This window comes from Molothrus aeneus, chromosome 9, assembly GCF_037042795.1.
Source record: "Molothrus aeneus isolate 106 chromosome 9, BPBGC_Maene_1.0, whole genome shotgun sequence".
NCBI classification, from domain to species: domain Eukaryota; kingdom Metazoa; phylum Chordata; class Aves; order Passeriformes; family Icteridae; genus Molothrus; species Molothrus aeneus.
This window is the reverse complement of record NC_089654.1, coordinates 22,480,485-22,506,787: the sequence shown is the minus strand read 5'-3', so window position 1 is coordinate 22,506,787 and position 26,303 is coordinate 22,480,485. Positions and strand designations below refer to the sequence as shown.

General features: G+C 39.8%; 1 protein-coding gene across 1 annotated transcript in view; it reads left to right on the top strand.

The window, feature by feature from the left end:
* CRB1 (crumbs cell polarity complex component 1) overlaps positions 1-26,303 on the top strand; it is a 100,336-nt gene that overhangs the window by 43,074 nt on the left and 30,959 nt on the right. Inside the window, exons 6-9 of the mRNA XM_066555632.1 lie at positions 17,619-18,566; positions 21,990-22,540; positions 22,933-23,098; positions 25,223-26,129. Coding sequence (XP_066411729.1) covers positions 17,619-18,566; positions 21,990-22,540; positions 22,933-23,098; positions 25,223-26,129 — 2,572 coding nt within the window. The remainder of the gene's footprint in view (positions 1-17,618; positions 18,567-21,989; positions 22,541-22,932; positions 23,099-25,222; positions 26,130-26,303) is intronic.

Here is a 26,303-nt window from a genome sequence, read left to right as displayed (position 1 = left end):
ATCATTCCTCCCTTATATCAGGTTAATTCACTTTATGTCATGGCCTGTCATCACAGTTTAAAAGGTTATTTTCTCTTGATTCTGAGACTTTAGAATAAGACAAAATTGATCAAGGAAAAAATGAGGATAAAAAAGGAGAAAATACAGAGAGAAAAAGCAATGTTCAAATTAAGAAGCTTTCAAGAGCACCACTCCACTTTTCAGTGGGACTCAAGCTTCTCCCACAGGCAAGACAGGCACTCAAAATTAACAGGTCCAGAGGTATTGTTTGCTAATTATTATTTCCATATAAGCAAAGTTTCAAGAAAGAAAATGTCTATACTTTGGAATATCCATCAAAATTAGCTGGTTTAAGGAAAAATTCCAAGTACATTTCTGTGTACTACACACATAAATTGCTGAAAAAATAGAATTAGGGCTTGCGATTCTCTCTCTCTCTCTCGACTTCTTACCACTCTGGAACCACAGAGAGGCTGTAATTGGCATGCAGACACATTTCTTCACTGCCCAAACTGCATTGAAAGTCAGTATAGGATCCCCTTTTCACTGTTGGGCTGCTGTGAAATGTTCCCTTACAAAACCAGCTCGGTGGTGTGCGGGAGATGTGCAGCACAACACGAACAATGTGGCTGTTCTCTGAGCGTGGCCGTGGCTGCTTTCCTGGACAGATTCCTACAGCACTGCCCCACCTCTGTCCCAGCCCCCGTGATGTCCAGGTGTCCCTGGGTTCAAAAGCACGGGGAAGGAGGAGGAGCAGCTCCTGTCCCTGCTCCCAACCAGTCTCCAGCGGCTCCAGCACTCCATGGGCATGGGCTGGACCAGCAGAGGATGCCCTCAGGGCCTGGCAGGCGCCTACTGCCTGTAAAAACCCTACACCAAACAGACAATTAGCACTTTAAAGTGCTTTCCCCACTCTGCTAAAGTCTCTGATCTTGAAAGAGCATTTGGGCAAGCTTTTAATGATTCTACCCACCAATACTATTTAACATTTCTTCATTTAGTAGCAGCCTGGTAAGGAGATGTTCACATTGTCATCAGAATTGATCCCCTCTCAGTTGGCTCCTCCTCTATTTCTGCCACAGAGTTCTTCCTTCTCTCCATTTTTCCTAATTTTTGGAAATGATCAGAATATTCTCTTAGAAAGACAAAGTTTACCACTGGTCTGTGGTCTATTCCAGGGGGCAGCAATGCTTCCAAGGCCCCAAGAATGAGGCATGCTCCCTGGCTTCTTGCTTGTCTCTTCATTCTCAATCAAACTGCTTTCTTTGCAATAAGCACTAATGATTTGTCACACGCTCAGGTCCCAGACCAAGCACTCTGTTAGTAATCACAGTGTGATTACTCCTTCTGGATAGTTCTCCAGAAGGAAAGCCAAGGCTGAGCTCACAGTTCACACACTCAGTAAGGTAATGGCCATGCAAGGGCAGCAATACCTCAGAACACTGTGGGTAGCCCTGAAATTGGGTTGTAACTGGAAGAATTTATGAATCTGTCATTCCTTTATCAGTTACCATTACAGAACTCTAGTGGGACATTTCAATTGCATTTCTACTGCAGGTAGTGTTCCTCTTGAACAATTTTAAGAAATACCATTTAGTAAAAGAAAGTGTAATTTTTACATTCTTTCACCATATAAATCACCACAGCAACTAAGAGTGACTTGTGTTTTTCATGACAGCTCTTTCCTTAACAGCCCATATCTTGAGACACTTTATGAAAGCCTAATAGCTTTTTTTTTTTGGCAAAAATTAATCTTCTTATGACTTAACTTGCCCCCTGCATGAGAGCAGATTGTGAGAGCGATTGCTTGAAGGCATTGACTCTACCTGTAATGGTTACCTAGTGTTTACCACTGGTTAAAGAATCCTGATTTGGTGGAAGACACTTCAGAAAAGAGTAGCATATGTCCCTAAGTGTTATTAATAACACCTGAAAACATTTATGTGGTTACAGTATTCTGCAGTTTGGGTTTCACTCACTTGAATTGGAATGTTTGGGTATTATCTGCACTTCAGAAAAATAGAATAAGTTCTAATAGGATCATAATGAATGACATTACTTCAATGAATAGTCCAAGTAATGGACAGATCATGAAGGATGTATTTGTGCATCATTATCAGATCCACTTACCCCAATTAATGTGCTCCAAGTAGAGATTATAGTTTCAGACCCTAGAAAAAAAATACACACCTAGCATGAGCACTGACTATGCAGAGGACTCCTTGTAGTGAAATAAAATTTGGCTTTATTGAGAATTTCAGCTTGTCCCTATTATTTCTGTTATACAAGGGAAGTTTTTGACAGAAAAGTATTTTTACTGGTAATGCTGCTCTATGTTAAAATCTAGTAAAAGCTGAACCATGATCATTAGGAAATGAGCTCTCAAGCTTTTCATGACAACTCTTTGCAGAATTAGCTCCCAAACCTGGTTTGTAGCACTGGAACTGATATTTAGAGCCCTGATGTACCAATGTATATTTTTTATGAGAAATATGTATTACAATCTCTCTCCTTGTTGCAAGTTGCAACTAGGAATGCAAGGACATGTCAGCCATCACTTCTGCATTATTCAGCACCAAAGGAGTGCACAAAGGTCAGATGCTTTGGGTTTTGTTTTTTTTTTTTTAGTTAGAAATATATGCTATTCAAACATTAGGAAGCATCTACCATTATTGTTTTCAGAACATGGATAGAGTTTTATGCTTTAAAATTTGACAGCTGACCCATCATTACTACGATCTATTTTCTCTAGTTGCACTGATATGTTAAGTTGTATAATGTAGTCCAGTGTGATTGACAGAGCCTGGAAGCAGTGGGTATTTTGAATCTGGCACATCTCTCTGTGTTAAACAGTGTTGCACATAAACACTTTTTAGCATGAAAAGCTTTTTCCTTGAAGGGAGGGAGGAGGGGATGAATGGCTTTTAATCCATAAACTCCCAGATCTTGCAACACACAGACAGATAATGTCCTTAGACTTAATGAATTCATATGTCCAGTACCTGGGAGAAAATGCTTAAAGAAAAAAAAAATTAAAAAATAAGGCAGTTGGATATTGTTTGGCATCAGGAATAATGCTTTTTAAGCACCTGTTATTTTCCTGACACTCATTCTTGGTGGGTCATTCCATCGTATGATTGACTACTTGTTAAATCAAGTCTATCCAGTAAGAATTTTCCTCCTGGGGCCTTCTTCAAGCACTGCCTACTTACCTTTTTGATTTCTTTCTTAAATCTCTGGATAAACCTTTCCTAGCCTTTTTAATTGGCATAACTCATGTATTTATAGCCTCTCTACAATCCAATTTTGCCACCTCTTGACTGAGCTTATGAACCTGCTTAGTTTTGTCTTTCTCTATTGAAGAATCTCTCTGGCCTTTTTATTTCTTTCTTGTTTTTGCCCCTGATGGCACAGGCTACCACTAATGAGAGTTGAATTTAAAGTGTGGTCTAAGTGATAATCATGCACAAACCTGTGTGAAATCAAAGGTCCTGCACACACCAAACTGACAGCAGAACTTTTCTCATCTCCTTCAGAATTGGGTTGTCCATCTCAGGAATTACTTTACAGAATATGCTTTTTAGCACTGCTTTGTGTAAGATTGCATTGTTCTGGTTCAGTTACAGGCAAATTGCAAAGTTAAGCAGATGGACAACTTCTGCCCAAACAGAAAGGAGCTTTCTTTAAGTCTACACATCCAGCTTTCACTGCTCAGGAGAAAATGCTTGGAAAGTAGACAGTAAAAAGAAGACCTGTGCTATAGGACTAATACCATTTTCCTTTCTTAATACTTTTAAATTTATGGCATATTTAAGGTGAAATGTCAAGTGATAAACAAAATTACCTGATTTAATAGTTCAGTGTTTTGTTCAACAGATGATTTCAAAACAAGCCTTAATGATGTCACCATTGTGAACTCCATTAAAATCCAGTTTTTTGGAAATACACTAAATTATACAGCCAAACATTTAAGAGGCATTACTTCTCTTTCCTTACATAGCAGAGGAGCTCATGAGTGGCATGGGAGAAGTTGGTAGAGTTCAGTCAGGAAAAAGCACATGGGCTGGTAGTTCTGAACCATGTGCACGTAGAATAAATGTGTTTTCACACATATGAGCTAATACACAAAGAAATACACACATGTGTAAACACATCCATAACAGCTAATTCAGAGTACTTGCTCTGCTTATAGAAAGCCTTACTAGTTAAAAAGGTCCTCAACTTTCATTTTTGCTGTTTTGAAGGGTGCAGTTTTCTGGCTGGATTGTTTTGAGGTGAGAATCAAGGATTTGTCTTCATTCCTTTCTGCAAAATTTGCAGCATGCTGGCTAATAAGGAGAGTTGCTGTTGGTCTTCACTACTTAATAATTATTTTGCATGCCTGGCCTCTGACAGTGGGAAATGTATGATCTTTGCATATGTTTGTTATGTTGACAATATTGACCTACATTGAGATTAATTTTGCAGGCTGCTGTTAAACTGCTATAACATAAATATAAATATAAATGGTATAATGCCATTCATCGCTTTGTTTACAAACTAAAGTTTTTACACAGCTTAGCATGACCTTGTATTACCTTGCTAAAAAAGTATAATCTGCCGGGAAAACATGGAATTTGTTTGGTTTGGGATCAGGATTTTGGTACCCACAGAGCTCTGAGAACCAGAGCTCAGTACCCCTTCTGTACCTGTGAGCCAGCAGAGGGAGCAGGAAATGCTGTCCATGTCCAGCGTCCGTGAGACATTCCTGAGCTCTGGCTAGAGCTGCCTCTCCTTGCAGCCTGATCTGGGAGCTGCTGCTTCCTGAGGACTTTGTGATGAGCCCTGTTTGCTGCTCCAAATTCTTAGTGGCAGTTTTCAGCTTTTGCACCACACAGTTTGGTTAGCAGGATTTTCCGTGGGAAGCTCAGGGATATCGGTCTGCAGCCAGACATGCAGAGTCCACCCAGGGCTGTAAAAGCTATGGAGAAAACAAGCACCATAATTTTGAGTAAAAAAGAGTAATTTGATGATCCAAACAGGACTATACCTAGTTAAAATTTCGTAGCACGTTGTAGGCTTGGCTTTCACACAAGAACAACAAATTAAGAATTTTACTAATTATGCCAGTGGTCCTGTTCACAGACTATTGGGCTGAAGGGAGAAAGAATTTTGCACCCCTTCTTGACAAAAAAAAGAGTGTTTGACCCAGGAATTGTGCAAAATGTTCATGTTTTCCTCTTTGTACTTAAAATATCAGCAAAGGACTATTTCAGACCCTTACATAAGGTTCCCATAATGCCAGTGGCAGGAATGACATCAGTTTTTAAAGCATAAAAGGCACCTCATCTAGGCTCAGAAATGTCAGTAGTAATTACAAACTTTGTTTTCAAGTATAATCAATTCTTTATTTATGGTGTGAAATGTTTTTTACCCTTTTGAACTTTCACCATTCTAAGCCAAGCAATATTGTTGGCATGTTCCTTTAAAAATAATTGCTTCTGGACTGAGAAATTGAATGTCAAGTTCCAAGTTGATGTAAATTAAATGGGTTGCATTAATAGTCTGGCCTGTGGTAGGAGTGAGTGTTTGGATTCTGGGTTTGACTTCAGGACATGACCTCTTGATCACACAGGTCAGCACAGATGGGAAATATTGAAGAGGTACCCCAGGTTGACATGGGGAAGAAAGTGTCTAGAGCTGATGTATCACAAACTGTCTGATCCATTAAACAGAAGCAATGTCAGGCTCCTCAGAGAATAAAACTTAGTTGTCATAGGTCATTATGCTCTTCGAAAAAAGAGTTGGAAGGAAAATCACGATGATGGAAATCCTCAAGGCTGTCATGTACACATAATCTTCCAAACCTTCCTGGATTAACACTGCCAAGCCTGTGTACAGGGGAATGGAGTAAGGAACCCTAATATTAGCTCTTAGCTTCTACAGTACAATTATGTGTCAGATTTCCCACCTGTGGCTGATAAAAAAGAATTATTTTACAAGATGCAGCATTTTGAAATTGAAAGCAGGACATCTACACAGCTGAGAGTCACACTGATGTGACCATGTCTTGAGAAGAATTCCATCCATGAGAGCAATCACATTCACAAAGTCAGGCAATACACAGTTCTTCAAAGGGAAGGAACAGGTGAATTGGGGTGAAGTTTATATATTATATTTTAATTGAAGGCTAACTCCTGCCTTTACAACTGGCTTTCCTTTCAACTTCTGAGCAACCCCAGCTCTCTCAGTCTCTCCTCCTGACAGATTTTCCAATTCCTCAACTCGTTCAGGGCCCTTGGCTGGACCTGCCCCAGTGTCACTGCTCCTTTTTTGTAGCTGGGGAGAGCAGAGCTGGGCTTGGCAGAGTCTCCCTGGTGCTGAGCAGAGGTGAAGAGTCACCTCCCTTGACCTGGTGGCAGCACAATTCCCAACACAGACCAGGAATGTGTTGGTCCTCTCTGCTGCCAGGCCCACGTCTGCCTCATGCCCAGCTTGCTCAGAGCATGGCAGAGCTGCTTTCCTGCCAGCTGGCCCCAGCTTCTCCTGCTGCATGGGCTTTTTGTCCCTAGGTGCAGGACTTGGAGGGAGAATCCCTTTGCAGAATTTAGTGCTTCCTGAAGATTACCTATCTCCCCAGCACAAACTCTCAGGTGCATAAAAAACTCTAATCTTGTATACACAAATGTATGTGTATATATATATATATACACACACACATATACAGTTCCCATTTTAATTGTTAATAAATAAAGTTATTGCTTTAATGCTTTTGTTGGATTGGACTCAGGAGTTTTGCAGTTTGCTGGCAATTAATTAGCACTGATGAGTCCCAGATCTAAGGTCTTCTCAAGGACAGAAAGAATATGTTGGGATTTCGAGTAATAAAAATAAGCTGATAAAGTGAGTACTGAAACTAATTTTATGTGATATACTACATAAAAGCTCTTATATTAATTGTTCCCTGTAGCATCTAGCTCTTAATTATACAGTGTTTGCTAATAAGAGGAACAGGTGATAAAGCCCAGTATTTTTATGCCTGTTCATTGGCACTGTTTGAAATAAACTCAGAGGTGACTCTAGTAAGGCACAACCTGCTTCTGTTTAGGTGCCTGGACTGATTTTTTCAGGTACAAGGAGAATTTCAAAGAAGTTAAGCTAGCCTTTTACGGATGACCTGGATGCTGATCCCTTTAAAAATATTTGAATTAACTTAGAAAAGGATTTTTGTTGATTGTGTAAGGAAAACACTTTCCGTTCCTGGCTGACAATGAACTTTGCACTTTCAATAAACAGTCTTGGAGAAAGGAAAAAGAATCCTGGTATAGACAGCTAATTTATGCTGATAATTAACTGCTAGAAGTAGATTTGGTGGATCTGATTCAGATTGCTCTCCCACTGCTGTAATTCTTCAAGTCTCGCTGTGATAACCACATGACACTAATACAGAGAATTATAATGATCAATACAATTATGGCTTAGTCTCTGTCCTGTGGGCACTATTTTTTCTTAACAAAGAGGGTTCAGAATCTGTTGCTAGACCTGTTGGTGAGGCCAGAACATCATGGTAAATCACTGCCTGTAGTACCAAATAAAGAAAACTATTTAAATGCTGTACTGTGAAAAAGTCTGCACAGCTACAGAAGTGAACTGTAGAACATAAAGACATAGAAAAACTAGATGTAATCTAGCTGAATCTCATACCTCTAATATGCTCCAGGAAATCCCCCAGCAGGCAGCCAGGATTCCATGGCAAGCACACACCGTGCTAGCTGAGGTCCATGCTGTCCCACTGCCATCAGGATTGAAATGTGACCAGGCTAAAATGAAGCCAGCTTGGGTCTCAATCTTCCAGCCTCAAGAGGAGTTAAGCATATGAAACCTAGGATGAACAAAGGCACCATTTAGATGAGTTTTCACACTAACACTGCAGGGAATGAGGGGAATGAACACTGCTGCTGAAGTGAAAAGAGGTACAATCCTCTGCCCTTCCCACTGACACAGAGCGGGACTGAAGGATCACAGCCCAAAATCTCAGGTCTTCTGCATCTACATCTGCTCTAGAGCAGGTCACATCCAGGAAAGAAAACACACATATCCAGGAAAGAAAACACACATAGAAAAATAATAATAAGTGGCTAATTCAGTACAAAAAGCTTGGATTTTTTTTCTATATTCAAAGTGATAATAAATAATGTAAATATATATACTCTAGGAATAGAGAAATGTCATTATACACAGCATAGCCATGCTTTTTATACAGTTATGCTGTGCACAGCTCAAAATACAGCATAAACGTTATGTGCACTCACCCATTCATATTTTATATTTTTCTATTCTCATATCTCCATTATCAATTAAACTCTATAGGCCCTATTAAAATTATGATTTTCCGGCCTTCTGGTTGTTTCAGTTTGTTTTAATAAGGACTGACAATGAAGTTATGTAAACACAGTCACTTTTGCATGTTGTAGAAATTCACATTAGTTATAACAAAATGAGAAAATCCTGCAAATGACTGAAATTTTCCAGAGTGCCATTTCCAGGGCAGAAGCCGTTTCACACTAGACAGCACAGTGGCTGTGCTTGCCTAACTCAGTTAAAACAAATAGGAAACAGCTAGCAAGAGACAAGGAAGAAAATCCCTTTTAGGGGAGACAAGACACTGAGTACATTTCTCAATGGGTATGTTCATCAACAGCCAGTACTCTTTTAAAGCCCTAAAGTGTTTGTAGGACAGAAAATTAATTTGTTTCCTAATTCCAAAGTGAATCATATGCTCCAAACAGATATTCAAGTCAATGAAACATGACCTTGTATGATCTCATTAAGCAACTCAAAGGTATTGGTTGTTTTAAGATCCCTCTGGATAAACTTCTGTTCAAATGCACACACATCATCTCAATGTACAAGCTCATAAATCTACAGAAAATGCAAATTAGATCATTAATGCTTTGAATTTGACAGTCTTGCACTGTTTTCTAAAAGGTAATATATGAAAACTTCCTGGATTGCACATACTCTTTTGTGCCAGTTTACAGAGCACACAAGAAAAACCCCATACTGGAAAGCAGAACACCAAATATCTTTCTTTGGCTTCTAAATATCTGGTCCAGAATCAGGTATAAAAGAACAAATTCTCTGAAATCTGCTATTACAATTTCTTCTCTGGATGTCCTGACCCTTTGAGTGGACCACTGGACCAGACCTTTGAAGGTCCCTTTCAATGTAAATTTTTCTATAAGTCTGTCCTAATTCTCTCAGTATTTTGTGAATTGATTTCTCTGCTCCAGTTCACATGGCTGTTCTATGGATGGTTTTTTCCTAAATTTTTTGTCTCTAGTATTGCTCCCACAGCCTTCTTTTCCCACTCTGTTTTAGCCCAGATCTCTTTGTAGACCTTATCTATGATCTGCAGTCTTTCTTAGCACCCCTCACACATCCTATATTGATGGATGGCCTTACACAGATACTCTGTTCTCTTTCTACCCCCAAATGCCCCCATGTCCAACAAGAATTCTGTGTTAAATACCAACACAGGAATCTTCAGGGGTACCATTGATTCCCATTGTTTTATTTCCTTTTTCCCAGTCACATCTTTCACTACTTTTTCATCTCTTTAGTCTCCAAAATCTTTCCTACTCTTTTTTCCATCACCTTTCTCTACTCTAACCTGTCACACTCTGTAGCTGCCCTGTCCCTCCTCTCTTCTCCCCTTCCTATCTCATACCATCAGCATGGCCATAGCTACAACACGTTTGTGCAGCCAGAAAACCCACTCCAGGAGGATGCTGCCTGGGAAAACTGGGCTGCCACCATTTGATTTCCTTCCTTGCCTTCATCACTCAAAATGAGTGCCACGCAGGGACGTATTTCTTCAGCACGTTTTTCTTTACTCCAGATTCAGCCCCTAATCCCACAATTGGATCCACATGGCTGGCTGTGCAAATTGAGATGGGGGCTGGAGGGGTAGGCTGCAGGCAGCAGCGTGGCTGTGCTGCCCCTGCAGGACACGGGGCTGGCCCTTGCCAGGCAGTGTCCCCTGACCCCGGCCGTGCTGCGCGCGTGGCCCTGCGGCTGCCCCGTCCGCCCCGGAGCTGCAGCCAGGGCCAGCCCAGGCGGCTGGTTCCAATATTCCTAAAATAAAATAAACATGCCAGATCTCACTAAACAACTAATCACCTATGGCATGTACATGATTTTCTTCTTCTCTGGGTTTTTTTTTTTTTCCTTTTCAAATGAAAACTATTTTAGGTGTGACAAAACACGTGAAACAAGTGGAAAAACACTTCCAAGTACTTTTGCTCTCAGAAACCTTTACTGATTGGAGAGATTAAGGGATTGGGGGTTTTTACTACTTTAAAAAAATTAATTTTTACTGAAAATTCAAACTAGTCTATGAAGCTTCGGGCCAGCAACATTTAAAAAGATTGAATTACAGCATGCCATTCTGAATGTAGCACATTATGAATTCCATATCCCTCAGCTAGAGTGACATATTTAATGATTAAGCCAAGCCACTCAACTCTATTTCTATTTTAATTTTTTTCCTAGCCAGTATTAACTTTATACATACATTTCAAATGGCATGAGGAAAAATAGCAGAATAGTGAATTTGTGTGCAATAAAGGAATAACTAGCAAGGTCTTAAAACTTTAAGAAATTAGAGTTCAGTGGGAAAGGTATCATGTGCAAATTAGCCCAATGTTAACAAATGCTTATTAGCCTACCATTTAAAAAAATCCTGTTTTCCATGTGCTCCAGCTCTACTCTGTGTTCTGTCCTTCATTTTACACAAGTTTTTCCTGCCAGGAGAGAAACAGAAATGGCCATGCAAGATCAGAGCACTGGTCACATGAAGTTCAGTATCAAACGTGAGCCAGTTCTTTACTGAAGAAAAAATAGGTGAAAAAAAATCCATTTAAATACCCTTCCCTTGGTCTCCACTGATGTACATAGGAGTAAAACTTCCTTCCTGACCTGCATGGTGACTGATTTATACCCACAAGCATGGGGTTTAATTACAATGACACAGAGATGGTCAATTTATTTCCTTGTGCTTACCCACTCATGAACATGCACTTCCTCCTTCCAGCAAAAAGTAATTATCTCTTTGCAATTATCTGCACAGATGTGGCAAAGTTAGAATTTTCATGATTGTCTGCTAAAACCTGGGGCCCTGAAGAATATGTGCTCTGCCAGATCTTTCTGTAGGCCTCAGGATTAATGAGTCCCTTGAAGAGAGACTTGTTTGCACCTGGGGTAGGATTTTTTAACAAGTATTTCCAAAGGTCTAAAATACAGGTGGAGGAGGTGCTATTCCAAACTCTTTGTCTTTCATAAAGTATATTCTAAAGGGGATGATAAATTCTCAGTTTCTCTAAGGTTTACTCCTGCTTGCATTTGATACCTGTATGTCTAAAGATAACCTGTACGTGCAGGTATAGTTTGACACACCTACAGCTCAATTGCTGGGAATGATTTCATTCTAGGGAGGAACAAAACCATGGAAAAATAGATGTGCAAGGGACAGGCATGCAGGTATCATTTGGGCTGTGTGTGGGTCTAAGGTAGCATTTGCTGGCTTGTGTCTCATTACATTTTTGTCTCTAACCAAGATTTAAGGATCCACAGTAGAGTTTATGGCTCCCAGTGGGCATCATATGCAAAAACTTTGTCACCTTATTACCATTAGAAATATTTTCTTAGAGTGTGACCTGGATGTTCCTTGTGCAGGCCAACCTGTGACTTTTTCACCAGTTTACTGTGGTCTCATGGCACAGAGTGCTCTCTTTTCTACACTGAAAACTCTTACCGTGTCCCATTTCCTCTGCTTGTCTTTTGACAGAACAGCCCTACTTTTTTAACCTTTTCTCATAAGCCATTTGTTGTTGACCTGTGGTCATTCTCATTACTTTCCTTGAATTCTTCCTACTTGATCCAAATCTTCCTTTCAGTGCAGAGCTAAAACTGGACTCAGTGAAACTGAAGCATTGTAGATTGAAACTACTGTTTCACCTGATTGCTAATTATTCTGGCCTGAGACTATGGAAACTGAGTGAGCTCTTCCAGAATTGAATACAATCTTTTTCAGACCATTTCTCCAATTTCTTATGTTCCTCTATAAAGGTCATTTTATCTGTTAAAAATCAATAGTTTCACTTAACCCTGTTTCATCAGACAACTTACTAGGCAAGCTTTCTGAGCCAATATCCACATCCTTTATGAAAACACCAACCAGAGCAAAGCCAGGGCAATCCCAAACCATAAGCAAATCCCAGTTTGACAGAGAACCTCTGACAATTACTTTCTGTGCAGAATTAAACAAGTTTTATACCTGCTTTATGGTGATTTCTCATGGAATTTTCTCTTTGGTTTCTATATGAAAATGTTATTAAACACCATATCTGACTGTATTAGAGTCTCTGCTCCTGGCAGGTTTGTTCCAACTCCCACTAGTGGTTCTGGCACAGCTTTGGGCCATTTGCTGCATACCCTGCTCCAAAGTTGCCCTGTCTCAGTGTGCCACCAGCCCCGTGGTGTCACTGAGCTGTAAGAGCAGATGTCTGTCCCCACCTGTTGTCCCCTCTGTGCCTGCTCAGAACCTTCCCTCAGAGTCCTGTTGTCACTGTCACACTGCAAAAGGAATGACAGCTACTGAGAACCTCCAGCTTCTTCCTGCAATATTCAAAATAAAGTGCACATTAAATATCAAACTGCAGCATGAGATGTCTGATAAGCACTACTAATCAGGTGCATTCACACTAACTTATCAAAATGAACTTTTTTTTTTTTAAGCTACCTTACCTTTCCAAGAGTTTGGGTGAAATTTTTACCCTTTAGTATTTAAATGTATTCTAGGAAAACTCACTTGATGCCTGTGTCAGAGGATGGAAGAAGCAGCAGCTTTCTGAGCATCTCCATAAAAGCAATTGTGAACTGTAGATTAAATTAATCCAAAATTGTGTTCTGTGTATGAGTCTTTTGGTGAACCTAAACCCAAATGTGACACAAGGTCAGAAATTTCCTAATTAGTGAATAAATTAGTTAGAAGAAGAAATTGATAAACATAAGTGACAAAAATAATGTCTGCTGATAAAGTTATCACAGAAATAAGTAGTTATATCTCCTGAACTCGATTTTCCCCTCATTAAATTTAGTCTAAATCAAAATATGCTGCTTAAGAGCTCAAGAAAAAAATGTTTTAGTAAATTATTTTTTACATGTCTTTAGCACACTCAAAAATCTAGAGACACAGACTTCCATTAAGTAGAGAGAGCAAATGGAACAAAAATACTTTATAAATAAAAAAACAGGATCAAATTTTAGATCCTTTCTATCTGCTTATTGAGATGTACAGTTTCTCTGAATGACAGTGACCATGACAGAGTTGATCTGGATTAACAAACCTGTTGAAAGGAAAAAAAAAAGGCTTAAAAAACAATACCAAAACAACAACAAAAAAAGTGACAAATCAGTTTTGAATAGATCCTAATAATATGCATTTCTGTGAAACACACAATGTTCAGTGTGAGCACGAACTTGGAGAAAAAAGAAAAAAAGAATTGAAATAGGATACATATCTATTGTGTAAGCAGTTTAATGGGGCTTACTTTAAGCCTTGTTGATCTGGCTTGGGCAAAATACACCATCAGACTACATCAGCAGGTACAGAAGTGGAGCAAGCTAATCCTGGAAAGGAAGCCTTTATGTTAAGAACTGTTGTGAATTTCACAGAAATTTACTCTGTCAACTGCTTAAGTGCTAAACAATCTTTTTCCTTCGGAAATTTTCCTGCGGAAAAAGATGGTTGCAACTAGGATACAAGTTTACATCATTGTAATGACAATGTTTACAGGTAAATCTTTCTTTTTGTGGATTTGAATGTGTACTTAGACTGTATTGAATGTGTAGAACCTTATCCAGATTGCTTGCTTGTAGTTTCTTGATATTTATTTAGGGTCAGGGGACTGGAAAGGCAAAAGGTTGTAAGAAGATTTCTAACCAAAGGTGTGTATCAAAAGTGTCATTTGGATAACACTTTTATAATTGTTTAATCCAAAGGGAAATCAGTGGCATTCAGCAGAATTGTGCTTGAATAATTGCTTTTGTCATCCTGCTTCTGCAGGAAATCTTTGCTGCTAAATTTGAAAAAGAGAATTTAATTAAGTGGTTGACTGTTAGAAAATAGCCACCATATAGTAATAATGTGTAAGTGAAAAAAGGAGACAGATGAATGATGCTATCAAACTAAATCAACGGAACTGTTTCATCTCTGTTTTGAAAAAAAAGCTTCACAGATGGGAAAAGTAATAATCTTTAAAAATATTCAAATTATCTGAAATTTTATGTCAGGATGTAATATATATTTAGAAGAGAAAATGCTGTATGATTTTACTTTACTTCTTCCCTTACAAACATGAATATGCTTAGCTGAGTTAATGCATATAATCACTGAAAAAAATGGCTGCCTTTGCACTTGTTTTGGTATGCCTTACATCTTTTGAGAATACTTTTTTACATGCTAATGTCTCCAACCTGAGCTATTTGAACTGCTTATACAGTTCTATAAATATTGACTAATCCTTTTATCTAGAGTGCTTTTATCTTGACTGACAGTGGTCTTTGCTTGCATAGCGATTGGCAGATAACAAGCAGTATCAACACCACTTGCATGAACAGCTGATTTATTTATTCTTGATATGAAAAAAATGACTCATTATTTGTCTTTTAGTGTGACCTATATTTGTGCTTGTGCTAATCTTATTATGAAATATTAGGCCTATATATAACTGCATACACATGTATATCTATATGCACAACCCAATAAAATATTTATTTTGCAATGTATTTTTAATATCATTACTTAAAAAATAAGCATTGTTTTGACACTGAAATGACGATGAAATCTATATATTTAAGTGGCTCTATAAGAGTCACTTTATATTTAATAACTGATACTATTCATTTTCTATAGACAAAGAAAATAATTATGATAATAATAATAATAACTCATAAAACTAATTTTATTACTTTGTTGGACATTTATGATTTATTTTATCAAATTTCTTATATAAATTTAAAGATAGAAATAGATATGATTTTTTAAAAAAATCAGCATTCTCATTCAATAATTTTGTTAATATTATGTCTTATCTGATGAAGTAGAGAACAACATAGACACTAAAGATTATTGTAAAGGTAAATGCATCTGTGTCATCCTTTCCACAGGGAAGTCACAATTGCAAAGTGTGACTGCGACCTCAAGTTACAAGGCAAAGGGAATGTCTGGCAGGTGCTGTGGGATAATACAGTAACACACAGAGAATCACCACACATTACTGAAAATGCAACAACTAAGGATCTGGCCATTCACAATGCTGATTTTTTTATGAAATGTTTCATGGAGGCTCCCAGTCTCTAAATGCTTGAGCACAGTCTGTCCACTCTGAAGCCCTATGACAAGGCTAAGCACAACCTGATCTTGTGGGCTGGACTAATTTTTATCTATGACACAAAAATCCCACAGAGACCTTCATTTCCATAGCCATCATACTAAAACTGAGTTGTGTAAAAGACCCAAGGACACATTGTTCTCAATGTCAGAGCAGGGAAGGGAGCAGTATCAGGCAGGAGATGTACTAAAACATGGACCAAAACAGGAAACAGCTCACAGTAACTTCACTTTTCATATACAGGAATAGCAAAAGCAGGACAAGTTGCTAACACTGAAATTATCACAAACTGGACAAAGCAGACATGGCTCTGGCCCCCAGTCAGGAATGGTTTGGGAGCTGCACTTCACTTGCAGAAAGTCAGCCCCAATGAGTGGCAGTTCTGCCAGATGCCACTGTACATTACAGTATATACAGACACCTCTCACTGGAATAAAGACGAGCCTGGCTGGAAAACAGAGAGAGACTGCTGCAGCAAAACCCCACTGCCAGGCCAGGGAGGTGGCACTAGCTGTGCTCCAGAGCCTGAAGCTTCAAGGGGAAAATCAGTGTATGCTTTAATTGAGGACTGATGAGTGAGTGACTTGGATCGCTGCACAGAGAGTCTTTTGTGTACCTGCTATGATCACTTCACTCTGGCTAATCGTTTAAACAAATCTTTCCCAATTCTCAGTTCCCTTCTGGCTCTCCTATACTTACCACTCTCCCAAATGGGCCCAGTTACATCTGTGACTGAATAAAGTGGGCAAGCAAAGAATTAGCCTGAGCAACTACACTTATCTGCTGCCATTTAAAGCATTTCATCGTGGCTGAATGCTGCTCTGTAATTTTCCATGAGGAATGGAAATGTGCTTTGTTATAGAAATAAAGCCTGATGTCAATTTGTACATAAAGTTAGGTGTGGTGCCTGGTGCTCACAGCTGCCACTCCATGAGCCTCAGCACATCTCACTATCTTATTTATAGGCAGCAGTGGGGATGGATGAAAAGCTATCTATTTAATTTGTGCTGGTGATACTAGTTTGAAAACTATCTGCAAAGCATTTCTCATTTTTCTCTAAGATAACTATGAAGGGAAGTGGAAATGTTAAGAGTTACAGTTAGCATGAGTTATCAGAAAAGTATTTGGATATTTTGACTGCTTTCAAGGGAGATGAGAAACAGATTTTCCCTGATCCACTGCATGCATATCCACTTGATTCCTCGAGGGAGAGGTTACTGTGATTACTGCTTTATAAATGAACAGCAATGCAGAGGGGTAAACAGATTAGTTTTACAAGAGAAACAGCTTTGGTTTTGTTGTAAAGTGTGATCCAGCAGACCCACTTAGGCCACATCAATCCAATTACAATGGGGTTGAGATGAGGAGTTCTCCTTTTACCAGATATATCAGAAGCCAAACAATATTTGGAAGAGGAAATATGAGACTGTATTGACAATCTCCTGCAGAAGCTCTCTCATCACCAATCAACCTCTGATACATTTGAGAGAGTATTCCTTTCATCTTTTCTTGCTTTATACTTTGTAAGAGGAGAGGTAAAAAAGTTCCTCTGTAGTACATACTTTTTGCAGTACATACATTTTTCAGGCGTGTTCACCTGCTTGTCAGCCTGACCCACCATGTCAAATATCACTATAAGTCCTGTGACTGTCACTTGAAGAGTGTTGCTCCAAGATGTTTCCAGTGGGACCAGGAATAATGGTCTGTAGTTCTTACACTGTTTGAATGAACACATAAAAGAAGGAATGACCAGCAGATCATCCTCCAGCTGATGCCCATACAATATTATGGATAGCAATTAAGAAACAACTCTTGGGGTTTTTGTATGTGATAATTCAGTTCCTTACAAAGCATTCTAAATTGCTACCATAAGGTACATAGGAAACAATTATTGATCCCATCTGATGACATTTATCTTAATTTCATTACATTATCCATATCAAAACTGTGCATTTGTTTGGTTCTTTTCTCCAAAATGTGATTATCACTTAGGTGTTTACATAATACTTCGCACAAGGAAGCCATGACAATTGAATGGCCTATTTATAATTAAAGTAATTTTTTTTACTTGTCCATCATCTATTTATCTAATAAAAGATAATTTAATGAAACACATTATTAAAAGTGTTATTTTGGGCTCCAGTTGTTCAAACCAGAATGCCTAATTCTTTGTTTATTCTTCAGGTACTCACTGTGATGAGGATGTCAACGAATGTTACACGAACCCTTGCCAAAATGGTGGGATCTGTGAGAATTTTCCTGGAAATTACACTTGCCATTGCCCACCTGCAGACAAAGAAGGGATTTTTTATGGTGGCTGGAACTGTACAGAAGTTCTGCATGGCTGTACTGATCATCAATGCCAAAACAATGGAATATGTATCCCACATTTAAAAAATGGCCAACACGGATTCAGCTGCATATGTTCACCTGGGTATACTGGAATACACTGTGAAACCATAACCACATTTTCTTTTCAAGGAAACAGTTTCCTTTTGTTGAAGAATCCCCAGACCCATAAAAAGGATTTTTTCTATAATATAAACCTGAGGTTTCAAACTGTGCAACCCACAGCTTTTCTGTTTCACCGAGGGGAGAAAAACACCTTTGCAAAGTTGGAATTACTGAACGGCTACTTACACTTATTCGTGCAAGTCAATAATCAGCCACAGGCTCTTTTGCATATCCCACATAATGTCAGTGATGGAGAATGGCATTCAGTGGAGGTAACCTTGGCAAGAGCTGTTATTCTTAATTTGCTTGACAGCTCTTGTGTAGAATCCTGTCTCAATAAAACGTCTGCTAAGATAGATAACGAGCTGGTGATGTTTGCGTTTCAGAGCACGTTTTTGGGCGGCTTACCAGTGGGGAACAGCAACTCTCTACAGAACACCTTTAATACACATTCTGCACCTTCATTTGTAGGCTGTCTTCAGGATATTGAGATAGACTTGAATGTTATTACTCCAGAGAATGTGTCATCTGGGTCATCTTTAAATGTCAGGACAGGATGTGCTAAAAGGGACTGGTGTGACCCCCACCCGTGCCAGAACAGGGGACGCTGCATCAACCTGTGGCTGAGCTACCACTGCGACTGCTACCGGCCCTACACGGGGCCAGAGTGTGCAGCAGGTAAGGGAGCCCTGCTGGGGTCTGGCTTTGCTGTGCCTGCTGAAAGCATGGCCACCAACCATCCTGGTTACCTGGCCGTGAAACAGTGTCACCCCCAGCATCTCTGAGGCTCAATGTCGAGCGGTAAGCCAGTGCAAGAGGTTAGTAGTGGCACACCTTTGTTATTTTCCAGTTACTTTCCCAGGAGGGCTGCTTTTCAGCCTGACAAAAAGAAAAAAAAAAAAAAGGCTAAACTGGTGGATTCCACTCCTCTTGTTTTAAAGTTTTCTGGATGCTAAGTAAAATTTAGAAAGCAAATAAGTCACCTGGAGTTTGACTTATTTTCAAAGCATTCTTTGAAAATTTTATCCTCACGCTCTCTAGGCTTTTATAAAGAGATTCATTTAAGGCAATGAAAGGCAAGCAAAAGTACTGTAAGCTAAAAAAAGACAGATTCCAATTTAAAAGAAATGAATGAGATTATACTCTTAGCTTAATCTGATTAGCCCAAGGAGCAGGCAGGCCTTCAGCAGCTGGAAGCAGGGTCCATTCATCCCTCAGCTGGTCCCAAGGTGGGGCTGGACAATCCCCAGTGCAGGCTGCTGTTCCCAGAGAGCTGCTTGGGGACCAGAGGGAAACATGGCCCTGTCTGGGTGAGCAGAAGAGCTCATCTCAGCAAGCAGCTTCCATGGCAGTGGTGAGCAGGAAAGCTGCAGATGCCTGCAGCACTTCTCCTGCTACAAATGATCTTTGCAGTGTGGGCAGGGGCCAAGTGGAAGGACAACAGGAGGTCCCTGTCCAGCTGCATCTGCTGGGTGATCTCCTAGAGCTGTAAACACAGCAACCCTCTGGAATGCTTTGGGGTGAGCTGTGTAATCCTTCCCCAGGCAAAGTTTTAGGGATTTCAAACAAGCAGTTTTGTTTAAGAAAATTGCACAGGACTAAGTCTTTTCACCATGCCCTTCCCTCTGCCTCTGTCATCCACACACAGTCAGCAGAGCAATTTTTAGGGAGCAAGAATACATCTATAAATATGTATGTATACATGTATACACACATAAGTATATTTATGTAGATATATTTACCAAGTGGACTGGAAAAAATTAAACACAGCAGCAGAGCCATGGTGAGATTGGAATGGACAGATCCTGTACTGGTGCAAACTGGCGTGGCTGCAGTACTGCCAGTGAAGCTACATTGATTCGCATCAGCTGAACAACTGGCCTCAGGGGTTATTGAATGCATTGCTGCAGAAAGCTGGGCCTTCAAATACATTTCAAATGTTTGAATACAACTTCATTTTGCATGCTCTACCTAATACTTATCAATACCTTTCAATAGTTTTTCCTTTTGGTTTTATTGCAAAATGACAAAGTGAGAGAGGTAATTGTAACAGACTTCTTTGAAGTGTAGCTGTAATTTATCCAAAGATTTGGAAGGCAACTTTTGAGTATAGGACAACATCTGGGAAATAAGTTTGCCTTCTTATATGAAGCAAAATTAAAACCATTCAGGGCCAGGAGCAGCTTATACTGGCATTAGAACTGTTGAGAATGATTAGAAAGCATGCTTCTTTTCTTTCCTGCTGACCACAATATTCCTTACTAATCGTGGCACCGTGCCATTTTGGTACATAGGTTCTAGATATATGTCACATGTAAAAGACTGTGGCAGGTTTCTAAAGAGGCAGAGTGGGGGAGGCTTGTGGTAAAGGATGACATAAGAAATGCTGGTGTCTTTCTGAAGAAAAGTTGCTGCCAAGTATTTAATTGACAAGATGCAATATTTTCTCTACATATACAAAATAACAAACAGATGTTGACTCATTTTGATCAACATCCAGATGTTGTGACCCAAGAGGTTAATATTGACCAAGGTGATGCTAGGCATCTCATCAAACAGATCAGGCTGATGATAAATGTGTGTATTTATAAATAGAGAGAAATGTGACAAGGTAATTGTAAATATGAAATGCCTTTCTGGAGATCAAGGCTTCTTTCTAATACTGCAGTTGTGGAACCCTCAGTTCAGCAGAATTCTTCTTTTTACCCTCATGAAAAAAGTGTCTCCATCTCCAGTTACACCTCAAGAGAAGATATAACTTAAAACTGTTGTGTGTAGAAATAATTATTTGTTGAAATTGGTGTTTTGAGGCATTAAGTCTGTTTAACAAATAGATGTAGATATATAGGCAATCTTATTAATAGAAATAAACTATTTCCAATTAAATTAAGAAATTGTCTGTTTAGGAACAAGTATGGGATTTATTCCTGTTGCTAAACAATATGACCATACCCCATAGCAGTGCAGTGTGGTTTTTAAGGGTCTGTTGGGGCTTCATGGTCGGTCCCTTTTTTTCATAATTTTTTAATGAAGTCATAAAAAAACATAGTTCTGCAGGCAGAAAGTTGGCCCATGACATCCTGCTCCAGGAGTTTTGTCTGAAGATTCAGACAACTGAATCTTCAGCTGTGTGAGCATTTAAAAAAAACTTGGTTTATTTTTTCTAGGAATTTGATATATGAAAAATAGCTCCTGAAACTGTTTAGGCAGGGAGTCTGTAATATTGAGGACAAGATCACAAAACTTACAGTGTAAAAATAGAAACACTTTGTTGTTCTTTAAAGAGATGATTCATTAGAATTAAATACAGTTTTGGCTACATATTTTGTATCCTTAAAAGACTGAAAATCATTACTGAAAATAAGGGGTAAAGGACAAACAGATGGGTTTGGTTTAATCATTTTAATTGATAAGCACAAAGAAAAGAAAACTTACTCAATCCTGGATCATGTTTCTCCCATGGCTCTGTGGGCACTCAGGGACTGGTCCGGATTCATGGCTGGATACAAGTTGATGTAGGTGAGCATACGTTGAGCCCCAGCAGCAAAAAGTCTGTCAGAGAACTGGGGAGCCCCTGCAGCACCACACAGGTGATCTATTCAAAGAAAAGGGCTTTGCCCAGCAGCTTTCTGTGATTGGAAAATGTGCAAAAAATATCACAAAGTCCCAGAACTGCATTAACTTCCATGGTCATCAGAGGATCAAAGCAGGTAGGTTCTTTCCAAAATGATCTTTCTGAGGACCAGTTCAGGAAACTGTAGAAAGCTGTCCTTGTTTAACTACTCGAAAACACAGAATTACACAGAGCATGATAAAGAGGAAAAATGTGCCCAATTATATAACATCAGGTCCTGCAATGGGGCTTAGTGCTACAGCCATGGAAGCCAACAGGAGTTTTGAAACAGAAGCTATTTACAACTGGACCAAGTCTTTGTTCATCCATAAATAGAAGCATATCTTACTACCATACATGAATATCACCAGAACTAGTTATTTAATCGCTGAATTAGCTCCTTTGTCATTTAACCCTAACTATTTTATTTTTCTTCCTTCTCTTCTTCTTTTTGTTTTTATACCTTTTCCCCTATCTCTAACCTCAAGAGTACATCCCAGGCCGGTTTGGATCCGAGGACTCCTCAGGCTATGCTGCTTTTCCTGTTGGTTCCACTCAGAACGAGAACTTCATCATATCAATGTTTGTCCGAACACGCAAACCTTCTGGCTTGTTACTGGCTCTGAGAAATAGCACTTACCTCTACTTAAGAGTCTGTTTGGAAGGTGGGAAACTCACCATGCTTGCTCTAAATTCCATGAAGTTATTAGGGAAGCACTCAGTGAACGATGGAAACTTTTACTTAATAACCTTAAAAATAGAACCAAATAAGGTGGAGTTATTCCAATCCTCTCACTACCTAGGCTTTATTTCTACTCCAGCACTAACCATCCAAAGTAAGGATTTTCTTTACATTGGAGGCCTACCAGATAACAGAGAAACTGACAGAAATGGCAGGTATTTCAAGGGCTGTATCCAAGATGTAAGAGTGAATAACCAACTGCTGGAATTCTTCCCCATCACTAATCCACCAAATTCTCTTATCAACCCAGCCCTGATCAATGTCACCCAAGGCTGCACTGGTGACAACCTCTGCAAGGTAAGAATTACATTTTTCAGAGCATTTTCACATGCTTATAATGGGGAATTTTTTAAAATGTTTTAGTACATTCCCACACGATGTTTGATCATAATGACAGATTAGGAAAACATGCAAAAATGCTAGAAAGAGCAGGTTTTGTTAAGCTATGCTACATATGATGAATAGCATGAGCAAACTGTGTTTGCATAGGGGAGAATGAAACTACTTTGAGATTGGAATACTGTTTTTCACTAATTATTGAACATGCTGTACTGTCACAATACTGGTCTTTATAATTTTCCATCTGAAATAGAAAGAAAACTTCTTTTTGCCAAACAGTCCCCCATGCCTAAAGTTGGGTGACCAACATCCCTGATTCATACTGAGGTTCTCTCTTCTCTTTCCCATAGTCCAACCCCTGCCACAATGGTGGTGTGTGCTATTCCATCTGGGATGACTTCACTTGCACCTGCCCCCCTAACACAGTGGGGAAGGCATGTGAGGAAGTTAAGTGGTGTGAGCTTGGGCCCTGTCCTCATGAAGCACAATGCCAGCTGGTGCACCAAGGATTTGAATGTAGGTACATTTCAGTTGTTCCAATCATCTTTGGAGATCGGCAGCAAGAGACATTTTCAGCAGCATTTCCTTGAAACAAAGTATTCACTGACTTTAAAGTTCATTCAAATGTTACTTCTGTATTAAAATAATAGTCATGTCAGTTTTAAGTAATGTTAATGGGAAGAGTCTGCCCTACCAAACCCAGAAAATCTCCCCCAGACCCCTGAGTCAGGCACTGATGTTCACAGGAACATTTGATTTTGACTTACGCAGCTCAACTAGTCAAGGTTGTCCCATAGATCAGTACATTGCCTCACACTTCCAGTGCAAAGAGATAAGAGCATATCCAGTGTTGGATTAACCCTAGAATGTTCTCCATCTTCCTGAAAAGACAAGCTACATAACTTCCATTGCATAATTTGATTTTCTTAAGTCTTGAATAGCTTTGGAGAAAGTCACCTCAATACCTGCAGTTCAGTTGTTCAAGCAGTGCCTTTGTAAGAAGCACCTGCATGCCAAGCAATCCATTTGAAAACTGATCACCATTAGCTGCCTTAGAATCATTAGCTACCCTGCACATCTCTTTCCTTCTCCACTTTCCTTCTCCTTCCCACCCTGGAGTGGAATTGAAAAGAGCAAGTCGGGATTTTTACAAAATATTTCTTCATTTTGCTGCTGAAGAAAGCCCTAATAAAAAGCTGTGAGGGAAGGTAAATACCCACTCAGTCTGATGGAAGCTGCCAGAATGGCTGACTCTTAGGAATGGGAAGGCTGGTCAACTAAAGATCTCTGTCACAGACAGACCAATATGATACTATTTTTATGCAGACTGTTAGGATCAGCATTGCAGGATGGCTTAAATTTGTAACTGAAATTAAAATAATTGCTCCTTCTCTCAGAGGTGTCTTTAATGATAACATCAAAATACATTCTCTCATAAAATTTAATCTTGCATATTAGGGTAGAACAGAAACACTTAGAGACAATGAAATGAAAAGTACCTGAACTGTTTCCTTCTGCTAAACTCAAGTTCATTTACACTTTCAATGATTCAAGGTCACCCCCTATAGATTTCTGTGCTGGTTTATGTGGCAACAGTAGGGAGTTTCCCTAATAGATATTCAAAAATTCCTGCACTACAGAACTGCATTCTAAACTAGTTTTATTAGCTACAGGATAAACTTCTTCTTGTTCAACACAGGATTACAAAATAAAAGCTTTCCCGGGCAGTGAGTTCTCTGGCTTGTGTCTTCTGCTAAAAAAAAAAAAAAAAACCAACAAAAAAAACCCTCAGAAACCCATCTTATCTCACATCTTTCAAAGCTATTTTTTTTAAGTACAGACAGAAGACATTCCTTCCTGTCCCTCCTCCCTTTCTAAAATCCTCAGAAACCTCAGAACATTTAAATTTACAGCCCAGTGAGTAAGTGCATTTTAGTAGAAACCATGCTAATGAAAGGTGTCAAATACCTTTGTGAAGATGTCCATAAAGCTGCCACAACGTTGCCCATCAATTTTCACTCACAGCAGAGCGAGCTGAGTCCTGCTGCCCTCCCAGTCCCACCTGCACAGGGCTGTGGCAGTGCCCGCCCACCAGGAGAAGCTGGATCTGAATCTGACAGGCACAACTGCTCACAGGGATTTTGAAGGGGCTTTTCATCAACTGGCTTCCATTAAATTCATCCTTTTGCATCTGTGAGATGAAATTGGGATCCAATCAAATACTTCATAAAACATCTTAAGACTCGCCCAAGAAAAAAGGAATTGGGAAGACATGTTCGCCCCATCCAGATCTGTCACAGGAATAACTAGGCTGCCTGTACTTAGGAAACAATCATAAAGTGACAAGTGTATGTCTGTTTTTGAAATACAGAGATAACAGTAATGTAGAATTGTGTGTTAGAGTGATAACCTGGGATGATGCAAAGCAGTACAGTCTCGATTTGATTATAGCTGATGCTGGCACTGCCCTGTCAATTACACAGCCATGAGGGGCAGAGCAGGATAACTGAAACACTGGTGGAATTCGACTGTCTCCCAGCAAACCCAAAAGCAGTTTTATGGCATGTGCACTGGAGAGACATCTTTCCAGGAGTATTGGTGTAAAACTGGCCTGGTTTCTCACTTGCTGTCTTTGCACAGGTCTCGCTAACGCAGTGTTCAGCGGCCGGAGCAGCGCGATATTTTACAGAAGCAATGGGAAAATCAGCAGAGACCTCACCAATATCATCTTTGGCTTTCGGACCAGGGACACTGATGTGATCCTGCTGTATGCAGAGAGGGAGCCTGAGTTTGTCATCATCAGCATCCACAACTCCAAACTCCTGTTTCAGTTACAAAGTGGCAACAGTTTCTACAGGCTGACCCTGGCGAGTTCAGAGTCTGTGAGCGATGGCAAATGGCACCGAGTGATGGTCTCTATGGTGGAGCCCCTGTCCCAGTCCTCCAGATGGCACATGGATATAGACAACAAGAAAGACACGGCAACCAGCACAGCTGCTGCAGGAAACCTCAACTTTTTAAGAGAAGAGACAGACATCTATGTGGCTGACAAGGCTTTTGACAGCCTGGATGGCCTGCGAGGGTGCATGAGCACCATAGAAATCAGTGGCATTTATCTCTCCTACTTTGAAAATGCTGACATCCCTACTAAAAAACCTCAAGAGGAGCAATTTCTCAAAATATCTGCAAACCCTGCTCTTACTGGCTGTTTGCAGGTAGATTTCTGCAGTTCTGACCCCTGTATGCATGGGGGGATATGTGAAGACTTTTACACTTCCTACCGCTGTGTGTGTCCCGACGGATGGACTGGCACCTACTGTGAAGTCAACATTGATGAGTGCTCTTCAAACCCCTGCGTCCATGGGAACTGCTCAGATGGGATTGCCTCCTATGAGTGCAGCTGTGAGCCTGGTTACACTGGGGAGACCTGTGAGGAGGACATAGACGACTGCCATGGCCACCAGTGTGTGAATGGGGCCACCTGTGTTGATGGGATTAATGGATACTCCTGCCTGTGTGCTGCTAACTTCACTGGGAGGTTTTGCAGGTACTGTAAACAAGGCTTATCTGTAAGGTTTTGTCAAGTCTCTTCTGAAGGGCTTTTACATCCCTGATGTCTTTGTTTTAAACACACATGTTTTGCATCTGTCTCTGTATTAATCATGACTGCAGAGTCAAAGAGTATGAAGAGAACAGAAAGTTGTACAGATCAATTAGATGT